This window comes from Vidua macroura, chromosome 11 (assembly GCF_024509145.1).
Source record: "Vidua macroura isolate BioBank_ID:100142 chromosome 11, ASM2450914v1, whole genome shotgun sequence".
Taxonomy (NCBI): Eukaryota; Metazoa; Chordata; class Aves; order Passeriformes; family Viduidae; genus Vidua; species Vidua macroura.
In genome coordinates this window covers 15,617,485-15,641,791 of record NC_071581.1, presented here as the reverse complement: position 1 = coordinate 15,641,791, position 24,307 = coordinate 15,617,485, and the positions used below count along the sequence as shown (strand labels likewise).

At 52.2% G+C, this 24,307-nt stretch overlaps 3 protein-coding genes across 9 annotated transcripts in view; 1 reads left to right on the top strand and 2 right to left on the bottom strand.

Moving 5' to 3' along the window:
• ATP6V0D1 (ATPase H+ transporting V0 subunit d1) overlaps nucleotides 1-13,642 on the bottom strand; it is a 34,720-nt gene extending 21,078 nt beyond the window's left edge. Inside the window, exons 1-2 of the mRNA XM_053987131.1 lie at nucleotides 13,476-13,642; nucleotides 3,309-3,480 (exon numbers count right to left, since the gene is read on the bottom strand). Coding sequence (XP_053843106.1) covers nucleotides 3,309-3,480; nucleotides 13,476-13,605 — 302 coding nt within the window. The 5' untranslated portion in view covers nucleotides 13,606-13,642. The remainder of the gene's footprint in view (nucleotides 1-3,308; nucleotides 3,481-13,475) is intronic.
• Nucleotides 13,643-13,713: 71 nt separating this feature from the next.
• On the top strand, nucleotides 13,714-24,266 carry LOC128812924 (SNF-related serine/threonine-protein kinase-like). 5 transcript variants are annotated; one of them, XM_053987607.1, is made up of 7 exons: nucleotides 13,714-13,910; nucleotides 14,027-14,110; nucleotides 19,813-20,435; nucleotides 21,880-22,021; nucleotides 22,190-22,402; nucleotides 22,504-22,641; nucleotides 22,791-24,266. In XM_053987607.1, exons 3-7 carry the CDS (start codon nucleotides 19,847-19,849, stop codon nucleotides 23,629-23,631), a joined length of 1,923 nt encoding a protein of 640 aa, XP_053843582.1. In that variant the 5' UTR covers nucleotides 13,714-13,910; nucleotides 14,027-14,110; nucleotides 19,813-19,846; the 3' UTR covers nucleotides 23,632-24,266. The 5 variants fall into 5 exon arrangements, with proteins under 5 accessions (XP_053843582.1, XP_053843585.1, XP_053843583.1 ...); XM_053987610.1 differs by lacking the exon at nucleotides 13,714-13,910 and having other exon boundaries at nucleotides 13,975-14,110; XM_053987608.1 differs by lacking the exons at nucleotides 13,714-13,910; nucleotides 14,027-14,110 and adding an exon at nucleotides 18,741-18,934.
• AGRP (agouti related neuropeptide) lies at nucleotides 14,434-17,398 on the bottom strand. Of its 3 annotated transcripts, XM_053987614.1 has the most exons (4): nucleotides 17,031-17,398; nucleotides 16,019-16,218; nucleotides 15,657-15,769; nucleotides 14,434-15,032 (listed from the first exon to the last, which is right to left on the bottom strand). In XM_053987614.1, the coding sequence occupies exons 2-4, from the start codon at nucleotides 16,200-16,202 to the stop codon at nucleotides 14,841-14,843; spliced, it is 489 nt and encodes a 162-aa protein (XP_053843589.1). In that variant the 5' UTR covers nucleotides 16,203-16,218; nucleotides 17,031-17,398; the 3' UTR covers nucleotides 14,434-14,840. The 3 variants fall into 3 exon arrangements, with proteins under 3 accessions (XP_053843589.1, XP_053843587.1, XP_053843588.1); XM_053987612.1 differs by lacking the exon at nucleotides 17,031-17,398 and having other exon boundaries at nucleotides 16,019-16,508; XM_053987613.1 differs by lacking the exon at nucleotides 17,031-17,398 and having other exon boundaries at nucleotides 15,657-15,751; nucleotides 16,019-16,508.
• Nucleotides 24,267-24,307: the final 41 nt, after the last annotated feature.

Below are 24,307 nucleotides of genomic sequence, written 5' to 3'. Positions count from 1 at the left end.
CCACATCTTTCTACTATTTTTTATTTCACTTCAGCCTGTATACTATTAGCACACAGATACATGCAGTTGAGTACAATTTCTTCTTCTGACCACCTGGTGCCTCAATTGCCTTGAGCTGTCTACCAGGAGCAGTCTTTATCATTTCCTGCTCAAGTCTCATTAACTACCCTGAAAGAATGGAGTGGGAAATAGTCATGTTCAAAAGGCAAAGATAGATCACCCCCTATCTATGTGTGCATCCAGAATGAAAAATCAAGAGGCAAAGGCTTGTCCCAGTGTCACCCAGGGAGGCAGGACGACACAGTACCTCTGGGTGCACAAGCACAAAATCCCCAGCACTGCCAACATCCTTCTGGCTGAACATTTTTACAGTGCTGCCTCCATACACGCCTGAGCTAGATGAAAACCACTGGCACAAGTATGTGCTACCAGCTCCAAAGTGAGCTGTTCTCCACTCCAACTATTTGGGACACACATGGGAAGTTTTACACTATCAGCAGACAAAATCTCTGAAATTTCTGTACCCTGCCCCAAACCAAGACCTACAACAACTCAAGGGACAGTTTCAGGGAACACAGTCTGAAAGGCAGCCTAAGAAGTCTCTTTTCTGCTAGGTCTGTCACCAAAATACTAGGTTTATCAAGAGAAGATAGACCCACTGGGCAAAAGCAGCACACTCTCCAAACTCCTCGTGGTTCACTGTATCAAGGTTTATCCTGCCTGAAGAGCCATTACAAGTTATTAGAGTTTCTAATACCCTGATAGTGACTCCCACCTTGAACCAGTCAAAGCTGGCAACACCTTCTCTACTTCAGCAATACTCCACTGGTGTGATGAGTGCAGACCCAGAGGATACCCCTCCATCAGTGGTGCAGCAGAACCACAACAAAACCCAACTGAACACATGACCTCCTTGCACAAAAGGCTCTACAAGAGTAGAGACATTCCATATGGAAAAACAACTTTCTCCTACTTCACCTTTTGCCTTCCTCTAGGCAGCACTGCAGACAATGGCATTAAAGCAAATATTGTGGGTAAAAAGGAAAAGAAGAGGTAAGAGTGAAGGCAACTTGAGGAAGGAACATTCTGTGCTGAACAGAGACAATATATTCAAAAAGAGATTATGCAGTAGCAAGAGACAGAGGAATCTGCACAGAATCATGTTTTGCTGTAGAGAATGCATCAAAGTGAGAATGACAGAAGCAGAATAAGACCAATGTTAAATCAAATTGAGGGCAGAACACCAGTTCTTAAAAATAATTCCAACAGCTGGTAAGAACCAGCCTTTCTGATTACACAAGATGTCTAAGGTCTCCTGCAAAACACTAGGTGGATGGTAGACACTGAATAAAGATCAACAGGGCTGAAGTTAAGAGGAACTGGATTTCCATAGCTATCCATAGCCTTCCTACCAAGTCAGGCAGTGTGTAACCAAGGCAGGAGTGGTCTGAGACCATTCAGCTCATGTTTGCCACACACTGGTTTTTAAAGTGAGACTCTTAGGCAACAGCAAAGTTTTAAAGTCTGCAAGATACTGCTGTGCTGCCCAAACTATTGCCTTTAAACAGATGTGACAGAAGCATTAGTGATTACTATGATAATTTCATGGAGACATTTTCATAAACTTGTAACAGCAAAGGAAAAGCAACAGTGGAGGACCACCCACCTAACATTGCCAAGCTCAAACAGCACTGATGTCTTGACAGAAAATTCAAGATGGGCAAAGAGGTGTTTTAAGAGTTAACTTAAGTTTGAGAGAATAAAAGAGATTGCTCCATACAGCTAAGGTGATGAACTAGAAATTGCTTCATCCAGTGGAAACACTGCTGCAAAATGGGAGCTTAGTAACGTTTTGCTCCATATTTGGGTCCAAACATGAAAACTCTAGAAATTTTTACTGACAAGCTTAGAAGTAAAAACTATTTCTAAGAAAACAGGAAAGGCTTAGGAGACAGCTTTAACACACTGACACAGAAAATAACAAATAGGAGCCACTGGGTTAGAAAGTGAGATAGCAGTAGCACCCAGACAGAGAAAGGAGTGAACACAAAGGCACATGGCAGAGAGACGGGTGTATAGTCAGTATTTGCAAATGCAGGAGATGCCACAGATAGATGAAAATTTAAATTTTTTCCATTAACCACAAAAATCTTTCTACATCAGCCTGCATCATTCAAAAACTTGTAGCTGGTAAGCAGGATAACAGACTGCCAAAAATGCATAATTAGTATCACAGGCTCACTGTACCAGAGGTGAAACATTAACTATCCCGCTCAAGAATAGAATGTGATTTCCTTCTCAGAAATGCAAGTTAAAGTCACATTCTACCGAACCAGAAACTCACTTTTGTCCATGAGGCACCTCCTTGGTGGTTAGAGGAGACCATTGGCAGTGTAGTTTGCAAGCTAAACTAGAGCTTACAAGAATATAGACCAAGGAAAGGAAAGAAGTCAATTTTACTTCCATGTTTCAGATGCAAGCTAGGACTAGTATCTCTCTGCCACTAACAATTCCATTTTGTTACTGAACAAAACAAGAGCAGCACTCTGGGAAGCAGAGGGTTGTACAAAACCTCTGGGAGACGATACCTCAAGACTGCTGGGCTATTTCAAGCTTTTCACATCAGCTGAACCTGCTGTGGAAGCCCCATATGTTTCCACTAACTGACAGAGATGTGCTAAGGCTGCTGCAGCCCTGTGTTTCCCTGCTGCACATTCCAGGTCCTGCCTTCCCCTAGTGCTGGCATTTGCTGTATTCCACTGAGCTGTCCAAGAAAAACAAACCAGTCAAAGGTTAACCCCAAAAGGGGAAAGTTGTTCAATTTCTGGCCATCCTAACTCCCTAACTCCAGTTTGTGATGGGGCCAGAGCTCCTGGGGTGGGACAGGAGAATCACATCAGCCTTGATGAAGGCTGATCAACCTCAGAACTAGCAGGTAACTCCTGTAATGCACACACATGGCATGTCTATGTTTTGCAGCAGGACCACAGTTTTAAAAAACCAAGAACATTTAACACAAGGGATGAAGATAAATGGTACCTCTAAGAGACTGAATCAATACTGCGATGGAAGGCAGCCAAGCAGCTGTACCAATGGAGCACATGCTCCCTGGGAACAGAAGCCTTTAATAACACAGTGATACGATGCTGCTGCCTTGAGACCTCCAGATTAAATGACACCTGTTTCCGTCAAGAAGCTGCATAAAACACAGCAGATGCAGGGCTCAGAGTAGAAAGGTGGTCTGAGAACTCTCAAGTCTGGAGGAACACCAGCATTTCAAATGCTGTTCATGACCAGCTGGTACTCACGTGATAAAGTCCAGAAAACTTGCCAGGGGCTCATACGCGTGGTTCCTCATGTGACGGAACTCCACCACCATCTTCTCCTTCAGCTTGTCATCAATGACAGACACAGTGAGCGGGGAGGCTTCATTGGCCAGGAAGTTCCCATAGTCTGTGCTCTGGAGGTGCAGTTTCAAGTCTGAAAAAGAAAGAAAAATTCCACTCTAGAGGGTTTTGGGCTAGGTTTGGGGTTTTTTTCAGCACAGCCAAAAAGCTGCTGCTCAGCACTTCTCTAGGCATCCTCTTCTCTGAAAGATCACCTAGACAAAAACCCATGTGTTAGGTCATACACATATATTTGTTCTCAGTTTTATCATGGACAACCCAAACACAGGAAAAGATCAGTGTTTCACCGTATCAGCCTTGCCTCATCTTAAAGGCAAATCTGTAACACCATTTGTGTAACTGAGCACACACACTGGTGCCAGCTGTTCACTCTGCTAGGTCAAGGTGGAAGCTTACTGATTTTCTAGGAGGTACTTGCTAGAAATCCAGGGGGATAAAAAAACTAAATAACTTAAGCACTCCATCTAGCCAAAAGGGCTCTGGCTGCAGGCTCCTTTGCAAAAATCACAACCAAGAACCTAACTGCACACACAGCAAGTCTCCCCAGATACTAGTGATGTGCAGACATTTGTAAAGCTTTCAAAACCAGATAGACAGAAACAGCAACTTAGAAATTATAAACCATCTTGGTCTTACATTATCAAAGCAGCCCAGCTAATTGTGCTGGTAAATAGAATTCAGGCATTAACAGGTAGAGAGGGGCTAGTGAAGATGAAGGCCATTTAAATCCATCTTACAGGGTAGGCAATCCCTGCCCAGGATGGAAGAACATGCTCAGAAGTCTTCCCTTTCTCCAGTTTCAAGCAGAGGAAACCTTTGTTTCCTCTGTTACCCCTGCTTGCAGGTCAGGTGCCCAACCAAGCTGCAGTCCTGGCCAATAAGCAACCACAACACACTGAGTTCTGTCAAGATAAAAGCACTGTTTGAGCCAAAAGCATTTAAGCGTCTCTGTGGAAAAACTGAATCCAGAACTAAGGAACGTCATACAATCCTACTCCTCAAAGCTCTACTAGTTGCATTGGTACACAATGTTCATCTCCCTTCAGTTTCACCTCAGAGGGCCAGTTAGGCAAGCATCCTCCCAGGGATTCAAGGCCTTTATGGGGTAAGGAGAGGAGCTGGAAGAGTTGAGTCAAACCAGATGTGAACACACTATCCAGAGAAAACAAAAGAAGACAATTCTCCCTGGTTTTTCTGAAGCAGCATTACTGAGGCTGCCTTTCGCTTCCACTGAGCCATAAGAGTCCTCAGCATTATGGCACAAGTATCCAAAGCACCAAGGTCAGAGCAAGCACGCAGCCTGGTTTGAGGAGTTTGACCTTTTGACATAACACCCAGCCAGAGGCACAAGCTGGAGAGCTCCTCCTCAGGCTCCAACCTGAGCTTGTACAGCATGATACTGTTCTCAGCCCAAGGGATCAGGAGTCGAACAGCTTCCAAGCCAACTGACTCTTCTGGGTATTTCCAAGGAGCTCTAGCAAAGATGGTTTTGACCCAGCACTCCATAGTTACAAAGATGTTCCCACTGTTCAGTATAAATAAAGGCCAGAGATTTAAATACCACTCAGTTTGTCATATTTCTCAGTGGTTTACGTGAGAGTTTTAGAGGCACTTGTAGAAAGTAGGGGATTCTGCTCCCCTAGTCAGTTCTGGTGAGACCCCATCAGCAGCACTGCATCCACCTCTGGGGTCCCCAGCACAGGAAAGACATTGAACTATTTGGAACAGGTCCAGAAGAGGCTACTAAGATAATTAGAGGGATAGAGCATCTCTCCTATGAGGAAAGGCTGAGAGGATTGGAATTGTTCAGCCTAGAGAAGAAAAGGCTCTAGGGAGACCTTACTGCAGGCTTTCAGTACCTGAAGGGGCTATAGGAGAGCTGCAGAAGTACTTTTAACAAGGGCATGGAATGACAGGACAAGGGGTAACAGCTTCAAACTGAAAGAGACCAAGTTTAGATTAGATATTAGGAAGACATTCTTCCCTGGGACAGGGGTGAGGCACTGGCACAGGTTGTCCAGAGAAGTAATGGATGCCCTATCCCCAGAATTTTTCAAGGCCAGATTGGACAGCATTTGGAGCAATCTGGTCTAGTGGAAGGTGTCCCTGCCCATGGAAGGAGGTTTGGAACAAGAAGGTCTTTAAGGTCCCTTCCAACCCAAACCATTCAATAATTCTATGAATCCTGGATGTAGCAAAAAGAGCTCCCCATCCAACTACACACATCAAGGCTGAAGCAAAGCAGAGCTCTAACCTAGATCTCTGTTCCCCAGGGTAATCTGCAGCTGAACAGCTGTGGTTTGTTCTACCAAATCATGGTCAGGCTTATGCTCACGCTAGCAAGGGAGAAGACATTGCCTGAGTAACTTAGTCAAGTCTGCAGCACAAACCTTGCCACAGAGTCAAACACCAGATCATGCCAGAACTTGGAATGTCCCTCACCTCCACACAGCCTGCACAGGATTATTACTGATAGTAATCACTTCCTAAAGTTTTCAAAAAGCCCAGCTCACAGGCAGCAACCTGTGTACAAAGGGTTCTGGCCCATCCGTTCTGCAATTGCTTAATTTCTGAAAGCAAAGATAGATGGGATACCTACCTGAACTACATCTTAATGAGTTTTTGTCCCACTTTTAAAGCTCCTAAATGATGAATTTTGGAGTCTGAGTGGAAATTAAGTTCCTGACAGATCAGGACTTTACTAGTTCGCTTTTAGCAGAAACTGGAGAAAACATGGAACAAAACTGATCAATTAATATGTTCAACGAATATGAGAGAAAAGGTCCTGGTAAGAGCATTATACCCATAAGCTCAGATTACAAGGGAAGGCACAAGGAACTGCAGTAGTTGCATTCATATACCTCCCACTTGCAGTTCCCAGTAGTTGTGCAGAGCTCTAATGGAAGCTAAGTCTGCCCAAAAAGGCATGTGATGTTGTTTTGCAGCATACAGGACTTTGGAGAGGAAGCAGCTATTGCATATCCTCCCAGATCTGCCTTCAGCAAGGAAGCTGCCAAAGCTTATTTCCTCAAGTCCAACACCATTGGTTTGTTTTGTTGTCATCACAACCTGAAACTCTGCTTTTGAGGCTGCAAGCAGCTGCTTTGCTATCATGTCACTTGATGCTACAGACTCGGCGACACAAAAAGAAGTTTGCTGTACTTCCAGGAAGTCAGAGCTGCACTGCATCTAGACCAGAGGCACACAGGCTGCACGTTGTGCCTTGCAGGCTCTCCAACAGCTCTGAGCAAGCTCCCATGAGCTGCTTGGCCGGAACATTTTGCCCTGCTCCATGAAGGGGTTGTGCCCCCAACTCCACAGCACAAGAGCCAGCACGTTATGTTGCAACTGGAATAAGGGCCATGTTTATGTAACACTTGGAATTCATTTTTACAAGGAAGGCCAGCCACAAACTGCAGAACTAAACTTTTCTGAATCTTTTAGCATCCAAGCAGACAAAACAGAACATATTTTCCAAAAATTGGACCGGATTTATGAACCCTGACTCAGTGCATCCCACGGTGTATCAGTGCCTTACACTAGCCTGTCCTCCTCCAGCTGCTGGGCTAGTCACCAAGCTTCAGCCAAGAGGGTTTGGGAGCTTTTAATAGGACTATTCACATGTCAAGCTTCTCAGATGAGAGCAAACTAATCCCGTGGTTTCACAAATCTGCTGCCAGAAGAGCTGTCCCAGTAGCACGGTGACTAATAAATGGACGCACTGCTGAGCAAGCCCCGAGCTCTCCAAAAGCTCAGGTTCCCAATGCAAGCTTAGACTGCGGTGGAGTTGGCCTCTGGCAGCAAGAGCAGCACCGTGGCAGGGGCAGCTGCCAGAGATCCCACACGCTGCATGTCGATAAGACACTGGCTGCAAGGCTTTCGCAGTGCCTCTTCCCCAGATGCTGCTGAAAAGGAGGAAGACCTGCACCTAGAGGCCAGCCCCTCCTGATACCAACAAACAACAGCACAGGGCCTCAATCCAGTGACTGATTTTAAGAAATACATTTGCCTGTTCTGGCATTTTTCCAAGAGGTTCACACACTTTATGTAACAGACTGAGCCAGCATTTGGCAAGGGAGCACTTGAATGACCACAAAACTTTTGTTCTCTCTCCTCCCACGCAAAACTTAGGAAATTATGGCCAGGTCACTGCTCCCAGAAAGTTGCCTCGTGCAAGAACACGACCATTTGTCAGCATGACAGTCTTTTTCAGCTGGGTAGGGTAGTGCTTGGAATTACCATGACATGTACTTACAGCCACCTCCTATTAACTCTCAGATCAGGCCCTCTGGTTTTTGTGCAGCTGCCTGTACATGAGCCACAAACACAACCAGAGCTTAATCAACCCACTGCTGTGCCAACACCTTGACATTTCAGATGACATCTTCACAAGAGACTTTATATCCACACTAATGCAACTATCCTCTCCTGCAAGTTTGCTTTGACTTAACAAGGACCCAAGCCATTAGTCTGTCAGACATCTGTCAGTCACAGCCTTTCCTGTAAGCCCTGCTCAGACAGAGTGATCCATGGCCCCATCAGCTCAGACTTCCAACCCTTCCTTCTTTCCTGCTGTAACTGCATTGCAGAGCTCTGAATCAAGTTAAGGACTCAAACACTTCCAGGCAAGGACTGAGCCGTCTTCTCACACACAGGCACAGAATCAGCTTCTGCAACTTCTGAGCTGAACTGATGTTTTCACAAAAATTATCTGCTGTAACCCTGACATCTTCCTCCAAAACACCTGGGGCCATCACTGCCTATATAAAAAATTAAAATATTATTTGCCATCTCCCAGGCTGGAGGCAGTAAAGCAGCTGAGGGATTACACAGCAGTCTGCAGATGAGCTACATCGCCCACATCTCCCTTCAGGAGACTGCAGTCATTACCATTTGCCTTGTTGCTGTTTGTTTGGTCTGTTTATAGCCACCTCAGACACTCCTGAAGCTGATTCTCTGAAATCTCATTCAAGAAGAACTCAGAGATCCTTTGTTCCCTGCAGAATGTAAGACCTTTCCTGTGGTTGCACACCACCAGCAGTGACGTGCTACCTCTTCTTCTCTGTTGTCAGGCAGCAAATTCATCTGAGCCACAGTTAGACACAGAGAAGCATCATCTTTGGCTCTTTCCTCCACCAGTATCTCACGACTTTTCACCAGTTTGAGATGCCCTCAGCACCAAAGAGCAGCCTGTGTTTCTAGTCCATCCCTTCCTGGGACTGAACTCGCTCCACTCAGAGCTTCAAACTCAGCACAGCCAGGTCATGTTCCATGAGGAGCCCCTTGACTAGGCAGCCCCTTCCTAATCTGTCCAAAAGGCAAGGTAACCCCTCCTCATCTTCCTGCATCCACAATAAGCTTTTTTCCCCCTCCACAAGCAGACTGCTCTAAGTCCCTCTGTAACCTCAGAGGCCCAGTGCAGGACAACAGCCCAGCACCTAGTGCAGGGGTTAAGGGAGAGGCAACAAATCACTGAGAAACTAAAACAAACAGGGCAGAAAACAGGTCTCATGCTGCAGGAGCTGACAGCTGAGGAAAAACAAGATGAAAGCACTGACTGGCTGCCGAGCAGTAATACCTGCCAGGAAACCCAGACACCATCATCATCTAACAAGGGGCAGGACCCAAACAAGGGCTGAAGCTGCACCAGTACTGAGAAGCTGAGCTCAGCTGCTGCTTGAAGTTTAGCTAGGAGAAGCTATGAAGCAGGTCTCTGCCTGGTAAAGGAGGCCAGAACAAACAGCAAAGAGCCTCTGCTGAACCCTGCAGGAAGCCAGTGACCACAGTGTTTGTTTGCCACCATGATCTAGCAGGCTATGGAAGTGCCATCATTCTTCCAATAAACGATGTTTTCCTGAAGCTTGATTTAACAAGACAGTTGATGAAACAGCCACAGCCAATGGTTACACCCATACAGGATGCAGGACAAAGCACCAAAATTAGCAGGACAGCATTTTGGACACTGTTCTGTTGCTACATGAGAAGTCAGCATTTGGAGGACAGAAATGGTCTGTACTTTCCTCAGATCTCACCTTGCTTGTAGACTCTACCTCCTCTGGGAGGAGAAAGCTCTTGGGGCCAGGGGTCAGTCCTGCTGCACAGTCCCAACACACAGGCGTCAGCTTTTCACACAGGGCTCCAAGATGTCAGGAGAGTGACAAATCATCATTGTGTGAATGACAATGAAAGGTCCCCAGCACATTAAGGTCTGGCTTCTACAGCCCCTGAGTTCAGACTGAACCACTCTCAGAGCTCAGGATGGATCTAAACATGGCCACGTCTTGGGACCATCAAGTGGCCTGTCCTTACTTGGTAGTACAGTAAAGGAGCTGCACAGAAAAGGATCTATGCTGTTCCCCCTTCACACAGGGGAATATCATGAGCTCCACCAAAAGCACTCTTGAAAAGTCAGTCTAGAGCTCTGCAACACCCCTACACTGCCCATGTGGTCATGCTGAAAGAAAAGCCTCACTCCAGCCTTCTTGGGGCCTAAATTCCAGGGCCACAGTGACAAAATGGAAAAGAGACAGGTAGCACAACCTCCCTTGCTCTTCTCTCATGAAAGGAGATGTGCTGAACACCTCAAAGCAATGGCAGCCTGCAGGGGAGAAACAAGATTCCTGGGACAATGAAAACAAAAGCCCATACTGCATGCAGCCTGCTGCACAGAAAACAAAATCCATGGACAGATCCCACTCCTCCAAGTGCACACCACTGTTTACAAGGCATCCCAGTTCCCAGCTGAGCCAACGCACAGACAGAGGCACAAGCACCCACAGAGTGGTGGTGCTGAGATAGTCTCCATAAAACCTCTCCCAAAAGAGGCCCACAAGCCTGAGCCAATTCCCTGCCACTCCCCAGCCTTATCACCCAGCTAGAAAGTGACACATCCTGCTGCTGGATTTCACCCACCAACCACCTCTACAACACTGGCAAGTCAGAAAGAAAGCAGCTTTCTACACTGTTGCTGTGGAAGCAAGAAGAAGTAGCAGCAATAGAAGGCGCATGAACACTGACCTAAGGGTAAAGATGCTCCTGGTTCAAGATGCTTTTGTGCACTTCTTGGGCCCTGCATGCTTTTTGCAGAAGGGAGCTTTGCAGACCAACAGTAAAGCCAGTTGATAACCTACATTCCAGTCCCAAACTGAACTCTGCTGCTTTAAAAGCATCACTACTGTTCAACTGCATCAACAGCTTTTCTTTTTTCTGATAGAACATCACACCTCTGACAGGCCATCACAGCTTGAAGAGCTGTAGATGACTCACCAATCTTTTGACAGTAGAAATCTGGGTGACTCCTAAGTTTGGTTGCCCCAAACAGATTCCACGCAAGCAGAGATCCGTGCTCACAGCACTGGAGCAGAGGAAAGCAGCTTCAGGTCCTTCACTGACACCTTGTGTCAGAAGCAGGAACTGGATATGACAGCGACCACCAGGCAGGTTCCAAAGTTCCCAGCTCATGTGTACTGCACAGGGCCTCGGCTGAGAAATAACCAGAGCACCAAGACTTTTGGAGCTGAAAGAAGGGATTAAACGTGTTATTGCTAAAGAGTTTAAGAGAAAGCTTAAACCAAAACAGCTCTCTCACACACACACCCTCAATCCTGGCCATGTTTTTCTGCACTTCTTATGGCCAGCTCAGGAGTCTGCCTGACCACAGACAGCCCATTTGGCTCTCTGTTTCTGACTCAACAAGGGAGAGCTTGGATCAGATTACTTTGTGATCAGACAAGCAGAGACAACGGGGGATCATGCAGAAAAGCATGATTTCCTCCCTTCCAGCAGCACTGAACTGCCAGCCTAAGTCCTGAAGCCGACAAGTCAATCCCTTTATGCTTCCAGACTGATCTGGGCACACCAGAGGGAGCGGCATTTCAGACCTGGAAGCACAACGCCCTCCAAGCAGCCAGATATTCAATTCCCAGGGCCAGAACAGCCTTGGTCCTTCAGGATTTCTCTATGGCCAAGACAACCACCTGCTCCAGGACTGGGACTAACTGCAGAGCCAGACACGTGAGAGGCAGCAGCAAAGACTAAACAGAGAGTAGAGAAGAATTATCAGTAATTTATGCCCCAGTACTTATTTTGGCTGTTAATACATCAGCCACTGCCTGGATTTAGTGCAGATGAGCATCTGTGAGGGAAAGAAACACGTTAAAAGTCTGTGAAGCACAGAAAACAAGGACTGGAATGGGAAAATCAGCACTAAAAGGACAGAGGAAAGAAACCATTTGACCAGAGACCCATGTAAGTAATAAAGAACAATGCTCCTTTGAAGAAAAATCCCTCTCCAAAAGCATGCTAAGCAGGGGCACGGCGAGCCAAGTGAAGGAGTAACAAGAGGGGCAGTGAATTTGGAAGAGTCTTCAGGTTCTGCATGAAGCATGACCAAGAGCACAGCAGCTGCCACCACCAGAGAGCTGCTGGGGACAGAACAGCAACAATACCATGACAAACATACAGGAACTCCAATGTGACTCATCCAAATGCAGCCAACACCACTCCAAGGGAGAACTAGGTTTAAGCAGCTTGGTTTCGAAACCAAGAAATGGAGAGAAAAGAGAAGCTCCAAGTACAGAAAGACTCCAAAGAGGAAGTTATCTGCAGGAAAGGTGAAAAAGTCACAGTTCAGGGCATGCTGAGACTTGTGACTACCAAGAGAGAAGTCACTCCCACTGCTCTCTTTCAGGCTCTGGGCTCCACAGCAGGAATTACAGTGACTGCTGCAAGCAAAGAGCTGAAAAAAAGGAAAAGTGGAAAATGAGCTTCTATCCCAAGTAAAAATATATTGGGGATTTTTAAGGTAGAGACTGGAGCACAACACAGCACTCTGCTCCCATTCTGCTGTTACCTGGAGCTGCTCACTCCAGGTAACTTGCATCCAGGGTTCAGCTGGCCAGGGATTCATCTAAAGTGTCAATGTCAATTAACCACTCAGCAATGATTATCTAGATAAAACTGATACTTAACTAACTTTTTTTAGAGGAAAGAATGATCCAGTAATTCTAGTTCCACTGATCAAAACAACCAACATCTCTGGATACGCGTGTTTCTAGTTTATTTCAAGATAGGCCTAGTTTTAATCTTTGTGATTTGTGGTCGAGGTTCTGTATATCAAGGAGTGAAAACTGCTAAGCAGGTCACTGATCAGAGGAACAGTTTAGCACCAACTAATTAAGATGACGAGCTGACCAGAGGTGATGACAGAACTGCAGAATAGTTTGGGTTGGAAGGGACCTTCAAAAGCCATGTAGTCCAACTGCCTGCAACGAGCAGGGATATCTTCAGCTAGACCAGGCTGTTTAGAGCTCCATTCAACCTGGCATTGAATGTTTTCAAGAATGGGGCATCCACCACTTCTCTGAATAACCTGTGCCGGTGTCTCACCACCCTCACAATTAAAAAAGAAATCCTCACGGTTCTGCAAGTTTATACACATTGATCTAGAAAAAAAGATGATGGCTAGAAATCGGAATTAGCCTCAAAAGAGATCTCAAGATCACAGGCAGCAGATAATTCACTGGGGAATTTACTCAGATGTGCACTAGATTTTTTTCCACTAGTGATCCTTCAATAACAGTAGGTGCTTTCCTAGGTGACCTGATCTCCTTAAACACTAATCATGGATATCAGGGATCTTAGATTATACCAATAACCTTATTCCAGGCCTTAAAAGGCTTCCTACCCTTTAGGGAGTGGAGGCATGAACACGTCTCACCAGCAACGTCTGTGAAAAACCACCTCAAGAAAGCAGTGGGAGCCCAAGTTCCCGCACACCAGTGTATCAGCTGCTGCAATCACACGGCCGGGCTGACCGGGAAACTGAGTCAGCTGGGGCGGGGTGGGGGGCCAGGACGGGACACGGACTGCGTCCTCAGCCATGGGGTAAAGAGGGAACAGCTCCTCATAAACGCCGCTATCGGCTCTTTTCCCCACTGCCAGGCAGCCCCTTCCCTCCCCTCGTCTCCCCACAGCCCCTCACCATCTCCCCTCAGCCCGGACATTCCCCTCAGGATGGCGGGAGGGGGGGGCTGTTCCCGCTTGCCTCAGGCCTCCACCGCTACTCACCCTCCAGGCTCTCACACTGCACCAGGTTCACGTAATCGCCTTGCCGGAGTACCCCCGCCTTAAAGCCGCGCACCAGCCCTTCCAGGTACCCGTTATCCACGTTGAAATAGAGCTCCGGGAAACACGACATGGCGGCAGCGACGAGACGGCAGCGCTACCGCCCGCCGCCTCACGTGACTCGCGGCGGGTCACGCGGCCCGTTCCCGGCGGCCATTGCGAGGCGGGAACGGCCTGAGGCGATGGCGGCCGCCATAACTCCGTGCCCGCCGTGGCCCTGGAGTGAGGCGCCCCTTCGCTGCACCTAAATCACCGTGAGCCATACAGGCAGAAGGGGGAGACACAAGTAAAGTTCGCAGTGTAGCCTACTGCCGACATACCACTTCTACTACTCAGGAAATACCTAGCCAGTTAAAGGGCTTTGCCAAGAGCTGCTCCGTTAAGTTGTTTTTTTTGTTTTTTGTTTTTTTTTTTTAAGTAAAGGTGTTGCAAAATGTGGGATATGACAAGGTTATATTGATGTAAGATCTCTCTATACTTTCAAACCTAATCAGGAAGAAAAGAGACCTAATCAGTGGAACAGGCAGCAGCCAGCACCCCTCACTCAAGAATATCCTGGAACAAGCTTTAAGGATGTAGTAAGTCGAGATGGTGATGTATGTACATGATGGTTAACATGTACGTTGTTAACAAGGTGAAATACTCGAGGTCCATGTATCCTAGAGCTGAGCTATCTTCATGGTAACACTAAAAATCACGCCTGCAGGGTCAAAAAGACCCTGCCCAGGTGAAGGTCCTTCCCCTGAGCATGAGTAGAAGTTAACCTGGAGTTACATGATTTCTATGGAAATTACTAACCAATCTTAATTGGGCTGTCCTTGGGAAGTTACTAACCCTGAGCTTCTCTGTGTAAATAATGGCACAGAAAGTGCAGTGGGGTGTGGAATCCAGTGGGCTGGATTTGTGGAATAGCACCGAGCACCCAGGCTGGGGCAGCTCTGAAATAAACAATCGATGTCTCTCTGGAGTGTGCCATTATGGGCTTGGTGCACACCAAGAACGAGCTCGATTTTGTGGGTAACAGCAGCATAGCCAGAACTTCACCTGGGGTGCCCCTGCTGCTGAAACAGCACTTACACAGCCAGAAGAGGCACATCTGATTTGACGTGGATGTGTCCTGGGGTGTCAGCTGTGTGGACACTGCCCAGCTGTGCACAGGCCACCCTCACCTTGCTGCCACCCCCTGAGAGCCCGAGCGGACGCGTCACACCATTCCCACTCTGCCATGGCTTTTGCAAAGGGCTGGTTTATTGGAGCTGCAGAGAAGGAGGCGCACACAGGGGCGAGGAGCTGGCAGCCCCACGGGCGCTAGTTCTTGCCGCAGGGGAAGTTGGTGCTGATTTTCCTGCAGTAGCAAAAGGCGTTGAAGAAGCGGCAGTAGCAGGTGGCACAGGGGTCACAGCAGGGGATCTGGTGGCCGAGGCAGGACTCCAGGAGACGGACGCAGCGGCGGGGGGAGCGCTCCTCACGGCCCTCAGCTTGCAGTTCTGTGGATGATGCCTGCAGGGGAGAGAAGGAGGAAGAGGAGGGGAAGAGCTGGTCCTGGATCCCTTTATCCCAGGAATAAAGAACTGTGTGGGAGAGAGCCAAGAGTGGCTGCTGAAACTTGGCATTGCCAGCAGCAGAGGTTTCTGTCGTGTTCAACTCTGGGCTCTATTTTCTGTGGGAAATCACTGCTGAGCACTGTGGACTCTCTGCAGGCATTGCTGCCTCACCCACAGTGTCTCAAGGCCTTTCTGCACACATTTATTTTGAAGCACAGCCTGGACTTTAGCAAATGGTGCTGTGCCTTCTGCCTGAACAGAGACACCAGGGGCTGAGCCAGGCAACACAGGGCACTGCCCAGTGAGTTCCTGCTCTGCAGAGGCTTCCTGGGCTGCACTTGAGCTTAAATTGATTACAGGAGCACAGGCTTGGACCACTCTCCTTTGAGTGCTGGAGCCCCTTGCAGGTGTGAGCAGCCTCAGCTTAACCCAGCTCCTCAGGTGATGGACAGATAGTCCCGTCCCAGGCAGCACCGTGCTGGGCTCCAAACCCCCAGCCCCAGGGACAGAGGGAAGGCTGCTGTGGCCCGATGCTGCCCCGTGCTTAGGGGTGTCTGTAAGAAAGCTCAGGGAGCCATACCTGTGGTTCCAGCAGGCTGCCTCTCTGCATGAGGTCACCATCAGCTTCTTGGACCCCCAGGGCCATCTGCTCAAACCCCAGCCTTGGGAGAGCTCCTGCGAGATACAGAGAGACTGCACAAGGAGGCTGCTGGAGGGTCAGCTCTGATTCTTCTCCCTTTGCTGGTGTGTCCCCACAAGAAAAATAGACCCCACTCCCTGTGGGCTGCCAGGCTGCTCTCACTAGCCAGGGCCAGGAGAAACTCTGCTGCTTTAAGGGGATGCCCTGACTGGGTGTGGGATTCCCAGTTCAGTTTTGGGGCCCTGGGTTTTCCAGCGAGCAGCTGGTGGGGTCAGTGAAGAGCAGGCAGTCACAGGACTCACCTGCCGGCTCTGCAGACACCTCCTTGCCTTTCCGCTGCAGGCTGGCCTGGCGGGCTCTGTCCACCCGCTCCAGCCCGCCGCTCGCCTTCTGCAGGTGGCCACAGCTGAGGTCAGCAGTCCTGAGATCCAGGACAGCCTGGATCCCCTGCAGCAGCCCACAGCACAGCAGCAGCACGTTCAGCATGGTCCTGGGGGACAACCTGTGCAGAGGGGCCTGGCCGGCATCAGCCCACCTGCTGGCAGCCTGGCCTGTCCCCTCCACTGCCATCATCCCCCGCTAACCCGACAAGTGCCGTGTCAGCGAGGGGCAGCCTCTGCCAGCACAGCCACCACTCCCAGCTCTTTGTTCCCTTGGACTTTAGAGCCTTTTTCTGGTCCCACAGACATTTGGGAGCAGGAGCCCCCAAAGCTCTGTCATGTGCTGTGGGGCACTCCACATGTGAGCACATTCATGATCTCCCCATGGAAAGGGGTGACCAGCAGAGGATGGACTGAGATTTGATCTGTTTTGCATCAGTTCAGGTTCTTCTGCTCCACACACAGCAGCCACCAGACCACTGAGGTGCATAGTGTGTGGCCAAAACATCTGACACAGCTCCTGCCAGGCTCTGAGCCAGGAAGCGGCACTAGAATCTGAGTGCTATAGGCAGGGAGATGGACCACAGCACACACTGCTGGGGGACAGGAGAAGCTGTAGGGCCAAGCTGTGGGCTTTGGGGGCCTGAAGGCTCTAGAAAGTAGGTGACCTCTTAGGGAGCGAAAGGAAAGAGGCCAGGAGGTGGTATCCACCAAATGTCAGCAAAATCCTTGGAACCCTGTGCCTGCTGCTTGGGCAGCCTTGAGGTTCCAAACCTGGCTCCAGCAGCCCAGTGCTGGCCAGTCCTCATCTCCCCATCCCACAAAACCACCCAGCTCTTTTCTGGGAGAGACCCTTCTGCACTGTGGGGAGCCCCACAGCCATGGGCGTCACATCCCGCACGCTCCCAAGACCCTTCCCGTGGTAAGCACTGACCTCTCCCAGCAGAGAGGGGGATTGCTCTCCGCTGCTCCACTGAGCTTGCTGGAAGCGCTGCTACCGCTCTCTGCCTCAGTGTCCTCCTCCCCACATGTTTACTGGGATTTATATCAGCTTTTTATTAATTAAGTGCTGTAGCCACATGACTTTGCTAACTACCAGGTAGGTGGGAGTCTCTGGAAAATGGGCTTTGTCTGGCTAGAGAGGCAGCCAGTGGGGTGATGCATGGGAGGGGGGGACTCCTGCTTTGTGCCTTGCACAGCTTCAGGAAGGAATAGATCCCTGTTAGCTCCAAACTCCCAGGTTTTTTTGGAAGTGATCCCCACTGTCCTTGCGACCCACTTCCCTTTCCAGCCCACTTCCCTTTCCAGTACCAAGCCTGAGGACATCTCCTAGTTCCCAAATACAGAAATAACAGGGCTACAATTTCCTCACCAAAACCATGCCAAACTTGACTGGTTTTCAAAGGGAATGTTGCCTATCTGTATGTCCTGGCAAGCATCCACTCATAGTGCAGAGCCTCCAGAAGTCCTCCAGCTGCTGACCACATACTATCTGCAGATTCTCCAGGTTTCCACCTGTGCTAACTGCATCTCTTACTCATGTCTTATTTGGAAAACCTTCATCTCCCTAGAGCCTGGCTCCTTTGGGGAACACTTGTGGCCTTGAGTGGCTTCAGCCCTATGAGGAATTGGGGGAATAAGACATAATAGGAAGGGTTCAGCAGGCTCTGACATTCCCAGCAGGGAAGGCTGACAGCCCAGGTGCTGCTTTCATCAGGTTCTTCCTAGACTGGGAGGACCCCTCAGGCCTCCCAGCACGTCATCAGCAGAGCATGAGCCACTGCTCCTGGCTGCAGCACCACCTCTGCGGCTCTTGGCAGGCTCCCTCTGCTCCTACATCCCCTGTCCTGGCATGATCTGGTTCCTGCTGCATTTGAGGGACAGGCTGAGCAGGCACAGGACCAGTGAGGAGTTCATCTGCCATGTGTCAGATGGGTCCCCCAGCGCACAACACCCAGCCAGGATCTACTGCCACAGCACCTGGATGCCTCCTGCACCCCACATGCCTGGACAGACTCATGTGGGGTGAGAGGCAGGTTTGGCAGCCCTTTCCATTGCCGAGGCCCGGGTGGGTGCCGAGTGTCCCATCCAGCCCCAGCTCCTCCTTTCCTCAGCCCTGGGGAGCCCGGGTCCCCGCTGACAGCAGCCCCCGCACGGAGCCCTCAGCACAGCTCATTAGGGCCTGTTTGCAGCCGACGGGGCCGCGGGCCAGGACTTCTGGGAAGACATTAACGGGAACGAGGGCGGCCGCGCTGAGAGCTTTTTAATCTGCAGGAGCAACATCTGCTTTGTGCGCATCCCCATCGCCAGTAACGAGCTAAATGAGGCGGCCGGCCGCTCGCCGGGCCGCTTCCAGGAAAAGACGGGCTTAAAGCGAGGGGGAAAGGGGGGGCAGAGCTGCGCTCCCAGCTCAGTGGTTCAGGCTCCAGCGAGGGTGGGAGCGGGTGATGGAGTGGGTTAGTGGCACAGCAGAGATGCCCATGAGCGGGCATCCCGGGCAGGAGGGACCTTCCGGAGACAAGCCCGGGCTGGGGGCTCTCCCTCTCCTCCTGGAAGCATCAAGGCAGGCGGGCGGCTCACTTAGCTCATCACCAGCCCTCGTTACCGCTAAGGCCAACCGAGTCCCCGCTACCCCAAACAGGCGGTAACGAGCCGGGCCGCGGGAGCTGCCGAAGGCAGCGGTACCCAGGGGCTGCCTCTCCGGAGGTGCGATGAGCATGGCCCGGCCTCAGCCCCGCCGGGCCGGGCCCTTTAAGGCGCGATCCCGGAGCCGCCCTGACGTCAGCGGGGCGGGCGCGCCCGGGCACCGCAGCCCGGCGGTCGCAGCTCCGCGCCCCAGTGAGTGCGGCTCCGCCGGGGCGCACCGGGTGACAGGGGTGGGTATCGGGGTGCCCGGGGCGCTAGAGGGGGAGCATGGGGGTGCCCAGGGTGCTGAGGTATGGAGGTGAGGGCATGGGGGTAGCAGGGATGTTGGGGATTGGAGATGGGGATACGGGAGTGACAGGGGTGCTGGAAACCTGAAGGTTGGTGTTATGGGGGTGGCTCGGAGTGCTGGGGACTGGAGATGGAGGTGTGGGGGTGCCAAGAGGTGCTGGGTAGTGGAGTTGAGCATATTGGGGTAGCCAGGATGCCGAATACCTGGAGGTTGATATTATTGGGGTGCCCAGGATGTTGGGGTCTGGGAGTATGGGGTGACAGGGGCGCTGGCGATTTGGAGGTAGGAGTATGAAGTGCTCAGACTGCTGAGAACCCGGAGAGAAGGCGTATGGGGCTGCTCAGGGTGATGAGGAACTGGAGGCAGGAGTATTGGGGTGCACAGCGTGCTGCAGTTCTGGACATCTGGAGGAGAGGGTATCAGGATGTCCTGAGGTGCTGGGAAGTAGAGGGGTGTATTGGGATGTCCAGGATACTGGGGATTGAAAGTGGGGTGTTGGAGTGCTCAAGATGCTGGGAACCCGGACATGGGGATTATGGGATGCCCTAGGAGATAGAAGATGGAAGTATTGAGATTTCCAGAGTACTAGGAACTGGAGATGGGGATACAGATGGGGGTCTAGGTCCTGGGATGGGGACTGGGAGGTAGAGTGTCAGGGGTGCCCAGACTGCTGAGGACCTGATGTCCTGGCAGTGCTGGTGTCAGTGGTGCTGGGGGACCTGGTATTTGGGAGCACCCCATCCCTCACCCCACATTGCTCAGCATGTCCTCCATCCCACAGCGCCTGATGCCCGTCCCCACCTGACGGCACCGCCATGGCCGGGGCACAGGGCTGCGGTGAGGGCAAGATCGCGGGGCTGTACGACCTGGAGCGCACGCTGGGCAAGGGCCACTTCGCAGTGGTGAAGCTGGCCCGGCACGTCTTCACTGGGCAGCGCGTGGCCGTCAAGGTGATCGACAAGAGCAAGCTGGCGGGGGAGGCGGCGGGGCAGCTCCTGCAGGAGGTGCGCTGCATGAAGCTGGTGCAGCACCCCAACGTGGTGCGCCTCTACGAGGTCATCGACACCCACGCCAAGCTCTACCTCATCCTGGAGCTGGGCGACGGTGGGGACATGTTTGACCACATCATGCGGCACGAGGGCGGCCTGGCCGAGCCGCGGGCCAAGCACTACTTTGCCCAGATCGTCCATGCCATTTCCTATTGCCACAAGCTCCACGTGGTGCACCGCGACCTCAAGCCCGAGAACGTGGTCTTCTTCCAGGAGCAAGGGGTGGTCAAACTCACCGACTTTGGCTTCAGCAACCACTTTCAGCCCGGCAAGATGCTCACCACCAGCTGTGGCTCCCTGGCCTACTCGGCACCAGAGATCCTGCTTGGGGATGAGTACGATGCCCCGGCTGTTGGTAAGGGCTGAGGGGTGCCCTGAGGACCTGCCTCCCTCCTGTCCCTTGCCTGGAGCATGGTCTTGCCAGCTGGGTACCATGTCCCACTTGGGCCCTTACACTAGGAGCACATGGTGGCACTGCTGTCCCTGCAAGGAACAAGCCTGTCCCTTGGGTGCTTGGCTGCCCAGGCCTGCCCTGGTACAGCAGGGTCCTCCCTGCAGAGACCATCCTGGCATCCACAGAGATCCCATAGAGCGATGGTTGCCAGAGAGGGGAAAAAGCCCAAGCAGGCTGCGAGCCTGGTGTGGCAGCTGCCAGGAGAAGCAGTGTGAGGATACAGCTGCCAGCAATCTGGCGCTGGCGGTTGTTTGGCGGGGCGAGGCAGGAAGGAAATCTGCTCGGGATGCTGCTGTTTGGGCGGAGGAGCTCCAAAAGTTTCCTTTGCTCCATCCCCGCCCTGAAAACCACTTCCTCCCCATGGCTCTCAGTGCTCTTCCTCCCCTAGTGCAGGGGAGGTGCAAGGGTCTGGGGAGACTGTCCAAGGGCACAGGGAGCTGGGCTGGGGGCTCCAGGAAGCTCTGCTGTGACAGAGGGGACGTGGGAGGGAAGCAGGATCCGAGCTGGCTGGCTGGCTGGAATTAGGGCAGGAGGATTTAGCAAAGCAAAACATGAGCCCTTAAAGGCAAAAGCCCAGTGTTGGCTCAGGGAAAGGCGGATCCAAGTTGAGAACAGGGATAGCTTATGGAGGCGGTAGAAAAATAAGCTGGTGGCGCTGCAAAGGGAAATGAAGAGAGAAAACCGACGCAGATGAGAAATTTTCGAACACTTGAGTTAAGCAGCTGAAGGTATTAACGGAGCGCCTCAGGGCGTGCTCAGCATCCTAAACCCGCACATCTGCAGGAATTTGTGTGCTGGGCAGGAGGAGCCAGAGAAGATGCTTCTGGCTCCATCCCTGTCCCAGGACAGGGCAGCAATCCTGCTCCAGCTGGTCCCCATGCAGCTGGAGAGCCTAGATCGGTGCTATGTCCCTCTCTGATTGCTGTAGTGTCTCCTAAAGCACAGCCCAGTGCCAGGATCATTGTGGTGGGGTTTGGGAATCATCAGGAAGCTGAGGAATGACATGAAGCAGTGCCATGGGTGTTTGTGTGACGAGGGGGAGCGGGGAGCGTGGGCAGAGCTCAGGGCTTCCTGTCCCTACAAGGTGATAACAAGGACAAGGTGATAACACCTCAACTGCTTTGGTGAAGTCCCTTGAGACCTGGTTGGATGTGGGGATGGGAAGGTCCTTCCCTGCTTTGGTGGGAGTATGGTCCCCCTGTTCATGGGGCAAGACCTGGGAACTGTAACCTCCAAGGAACATCCCAGTGAACACTGATGGGCATCCCTGCCCAGGGTCCCTGGGGTAGGGAATGTCCTGGGCCATGGTGAGTGCAACCTGAACTGCTGCTGCTGCTTCTTGCAGACATCTGGAGCCTGGGAGTCATCCTCTACATGCTGGTGTGTGGCCACCCCCCCTTCCAGGAGGCCAACGACAGCGAGACCCTCACCATGATCATGGACTGCCGCTACACCATTCCCCCGCACGTCTCGGCACAGTGCGCTGAGTGAGCACCACCCCCTCACTGTACCCCCAGAGCCCAACTTTCTGCCCCCGGGGTGGGTGCCTCAGCCCTGTCAGATGCCTGGGAGCTGAGGTGGGGAGAGCAGGCAAAGCTGCTTACTTTGGGATTCACATAGTGCTGCAGGGTTGCAACGTCACTCCTTTTCCCCAGTCTCATTTCCAGGATGCTGCAGCGGGACCCGAAGCAGCGAGCATCCCTGGAGCAGATCGAGGGCCACACGTGGCTGCAGGGAGTGGACCCGTCCCCTGCCAGCCGCTCCCTGCTGCCCCTCACCTCCCACAAGCGCGTGTCTGAGGAGGAGCACGAGATCATCCTCCAGGCCATGATGTGCGGGAACATCGCAGATCGGGACACCATCCAGGAGTGAGTGATGGGATGTGGGGGTGGGAGCCCCAGTGAAGGGCTCTGGGGGTCCCTCCAAGCATGTCCCTTGTGTGCTGCTGCAACCCCCTGGTCCCACACAGGGCGCTGGAAGCCGACCGCTACAACCACATCACGGCCACGTATTTCCTGCTGGCGGAGAGGATGCTGAGGGAGAAGCAGGAGAAGCAGGGCCACCGCCTCAGTCTCGTTTACAACCTGGCCAAGGAGGTACAGAGCAGGTGAGCCCCTCTGCTGCCCCCCATCCTGTGTCACCCTCCCCCCCATCCTGGGTCTTCAGTGCAGGGTCTTGGCCGGTCCCCTGTCCTTTTCCTTGTCACAGCCCTTGTATTGCCCAGCTGGGTACTGACACCTCTCTCCCCTTCCTCAGGCCCAACTTGTCAGACACATTTGGCTCTGCGGGCAGCGCCGGCAGCCTCCTGCCCTTCACGGAGATAGGTGGCCTCGCCGGGGGGTCCCGGCTGCCCCCTGGAGGGGACATTGGCGGCCGGCAGCCCACCGGGACCCTGCTGAAGGTTCCTGCCGTTGACACCACCATCACCAAGAGCACCCCGGCCCTGCAGCAGATCTGTGAGGAGGAAGAGGAGGACGAGGAGGAGGAGGAGAGGCCCAGCGCAATGGAGAGGAAGAGCAGCTCTCTGAACCAGGAGCAGATGCGAGCCTTCCTGCGCGCCCACCGCCCACCCGGCCGCGGGGAGGTCTGGGGGCCGGGGGTTGAGCTGGGGGGCCGGGGCGGGCGCTCGGGGATGCCCTGGGCTGGGAAGGGAGTGAGTGGGGGCCGGGGTCCCCTGGTGCTGCGGGGAAATGGAGGTGAGCCCCCAAGGAGGGAGGAGGACACAGAGCCTGGGGGCTCCTCAGCAGAGATCCCCAAGGAAAGGGGAGCCGTCCTGTCACCCCAGAGCAGCTCGGCTGAAGTTCCCCAGGTACTGGGGGCAGAAACAACTCCTGCCACCCTCCCAAGTCCTGCAGACACGTCCCCAGGCCAGGGGGAACAGATCAGCCCGGCCCAGCAGTCGGTGGAGAGCTCAGGCCCTGAAGGGGGCGCAGAGAGTGTGATCAAGCTGGACCCGGGCAAGAGCAAGGGGGGCAGCCTGCGGGACAGGCTCCTGCAGTTCCCTCTGTGCGAGAAAGCCCTGGCTTTCAAACTCCGGCCGGGCTCCAAGGAGAGCCTCTTGTCACTGGGGCAGTTCAACTGCTGCCATGTCATTTAAGGCCCCGGGACTGGCCCCGCTGTGGGGACTGGGAGGGCGCCCACTCCCCTGCCTTTGGTCTGTGGTGGCCGCGGGGCTAGCGGGTGGCACAGTGCCCTGCCAGCACCCGCCCCTGGAGCCCACTATGACAGACCATCCCCTGGACAGGCCTGCCCAGGGTGAAGCAGACTGGGGTCCATCCCAGACCAGCCAGTGTGTTCCCAAACCTGTGGGACATCTCCATGACCCTGCCGGAATGGGATGGACCACAACACTTTTTTAACTACTAGAAATAATTTTTTTAAATAGTCTATTTTAATGTAATTAAATAGAGATTGCTATATCCTCCCCAGACTCCTCAGTGCCCCAGCCCCACAGTGTGCATGGCCCGGGGCTGGGCTGTCCTGCCTGCAGCCCCCCCACCAGCCCTGGTCGGGGCCAGGCACAGCCTGGCCCGTGACCCCAGGCTGTCCCCTGGGCCCTCCCTGCAAATAAGCTTCCTATTTATTATCTCTTTGTTTTCTTGCTGGCAAGAAATGAATGACGACGGAGGCATGGGCCGGAGCTCAGCCTGAGCCGTGGCACATGCGCCTGGAAGGATCGGAGCCGCTGGGAAGCAAAGTTTGTCAGGACAATAAAATAAGCTCGTGGGTTGATGTGGGTGCAGTGTCATTGCAGAAACATCACTGTCCCCCAG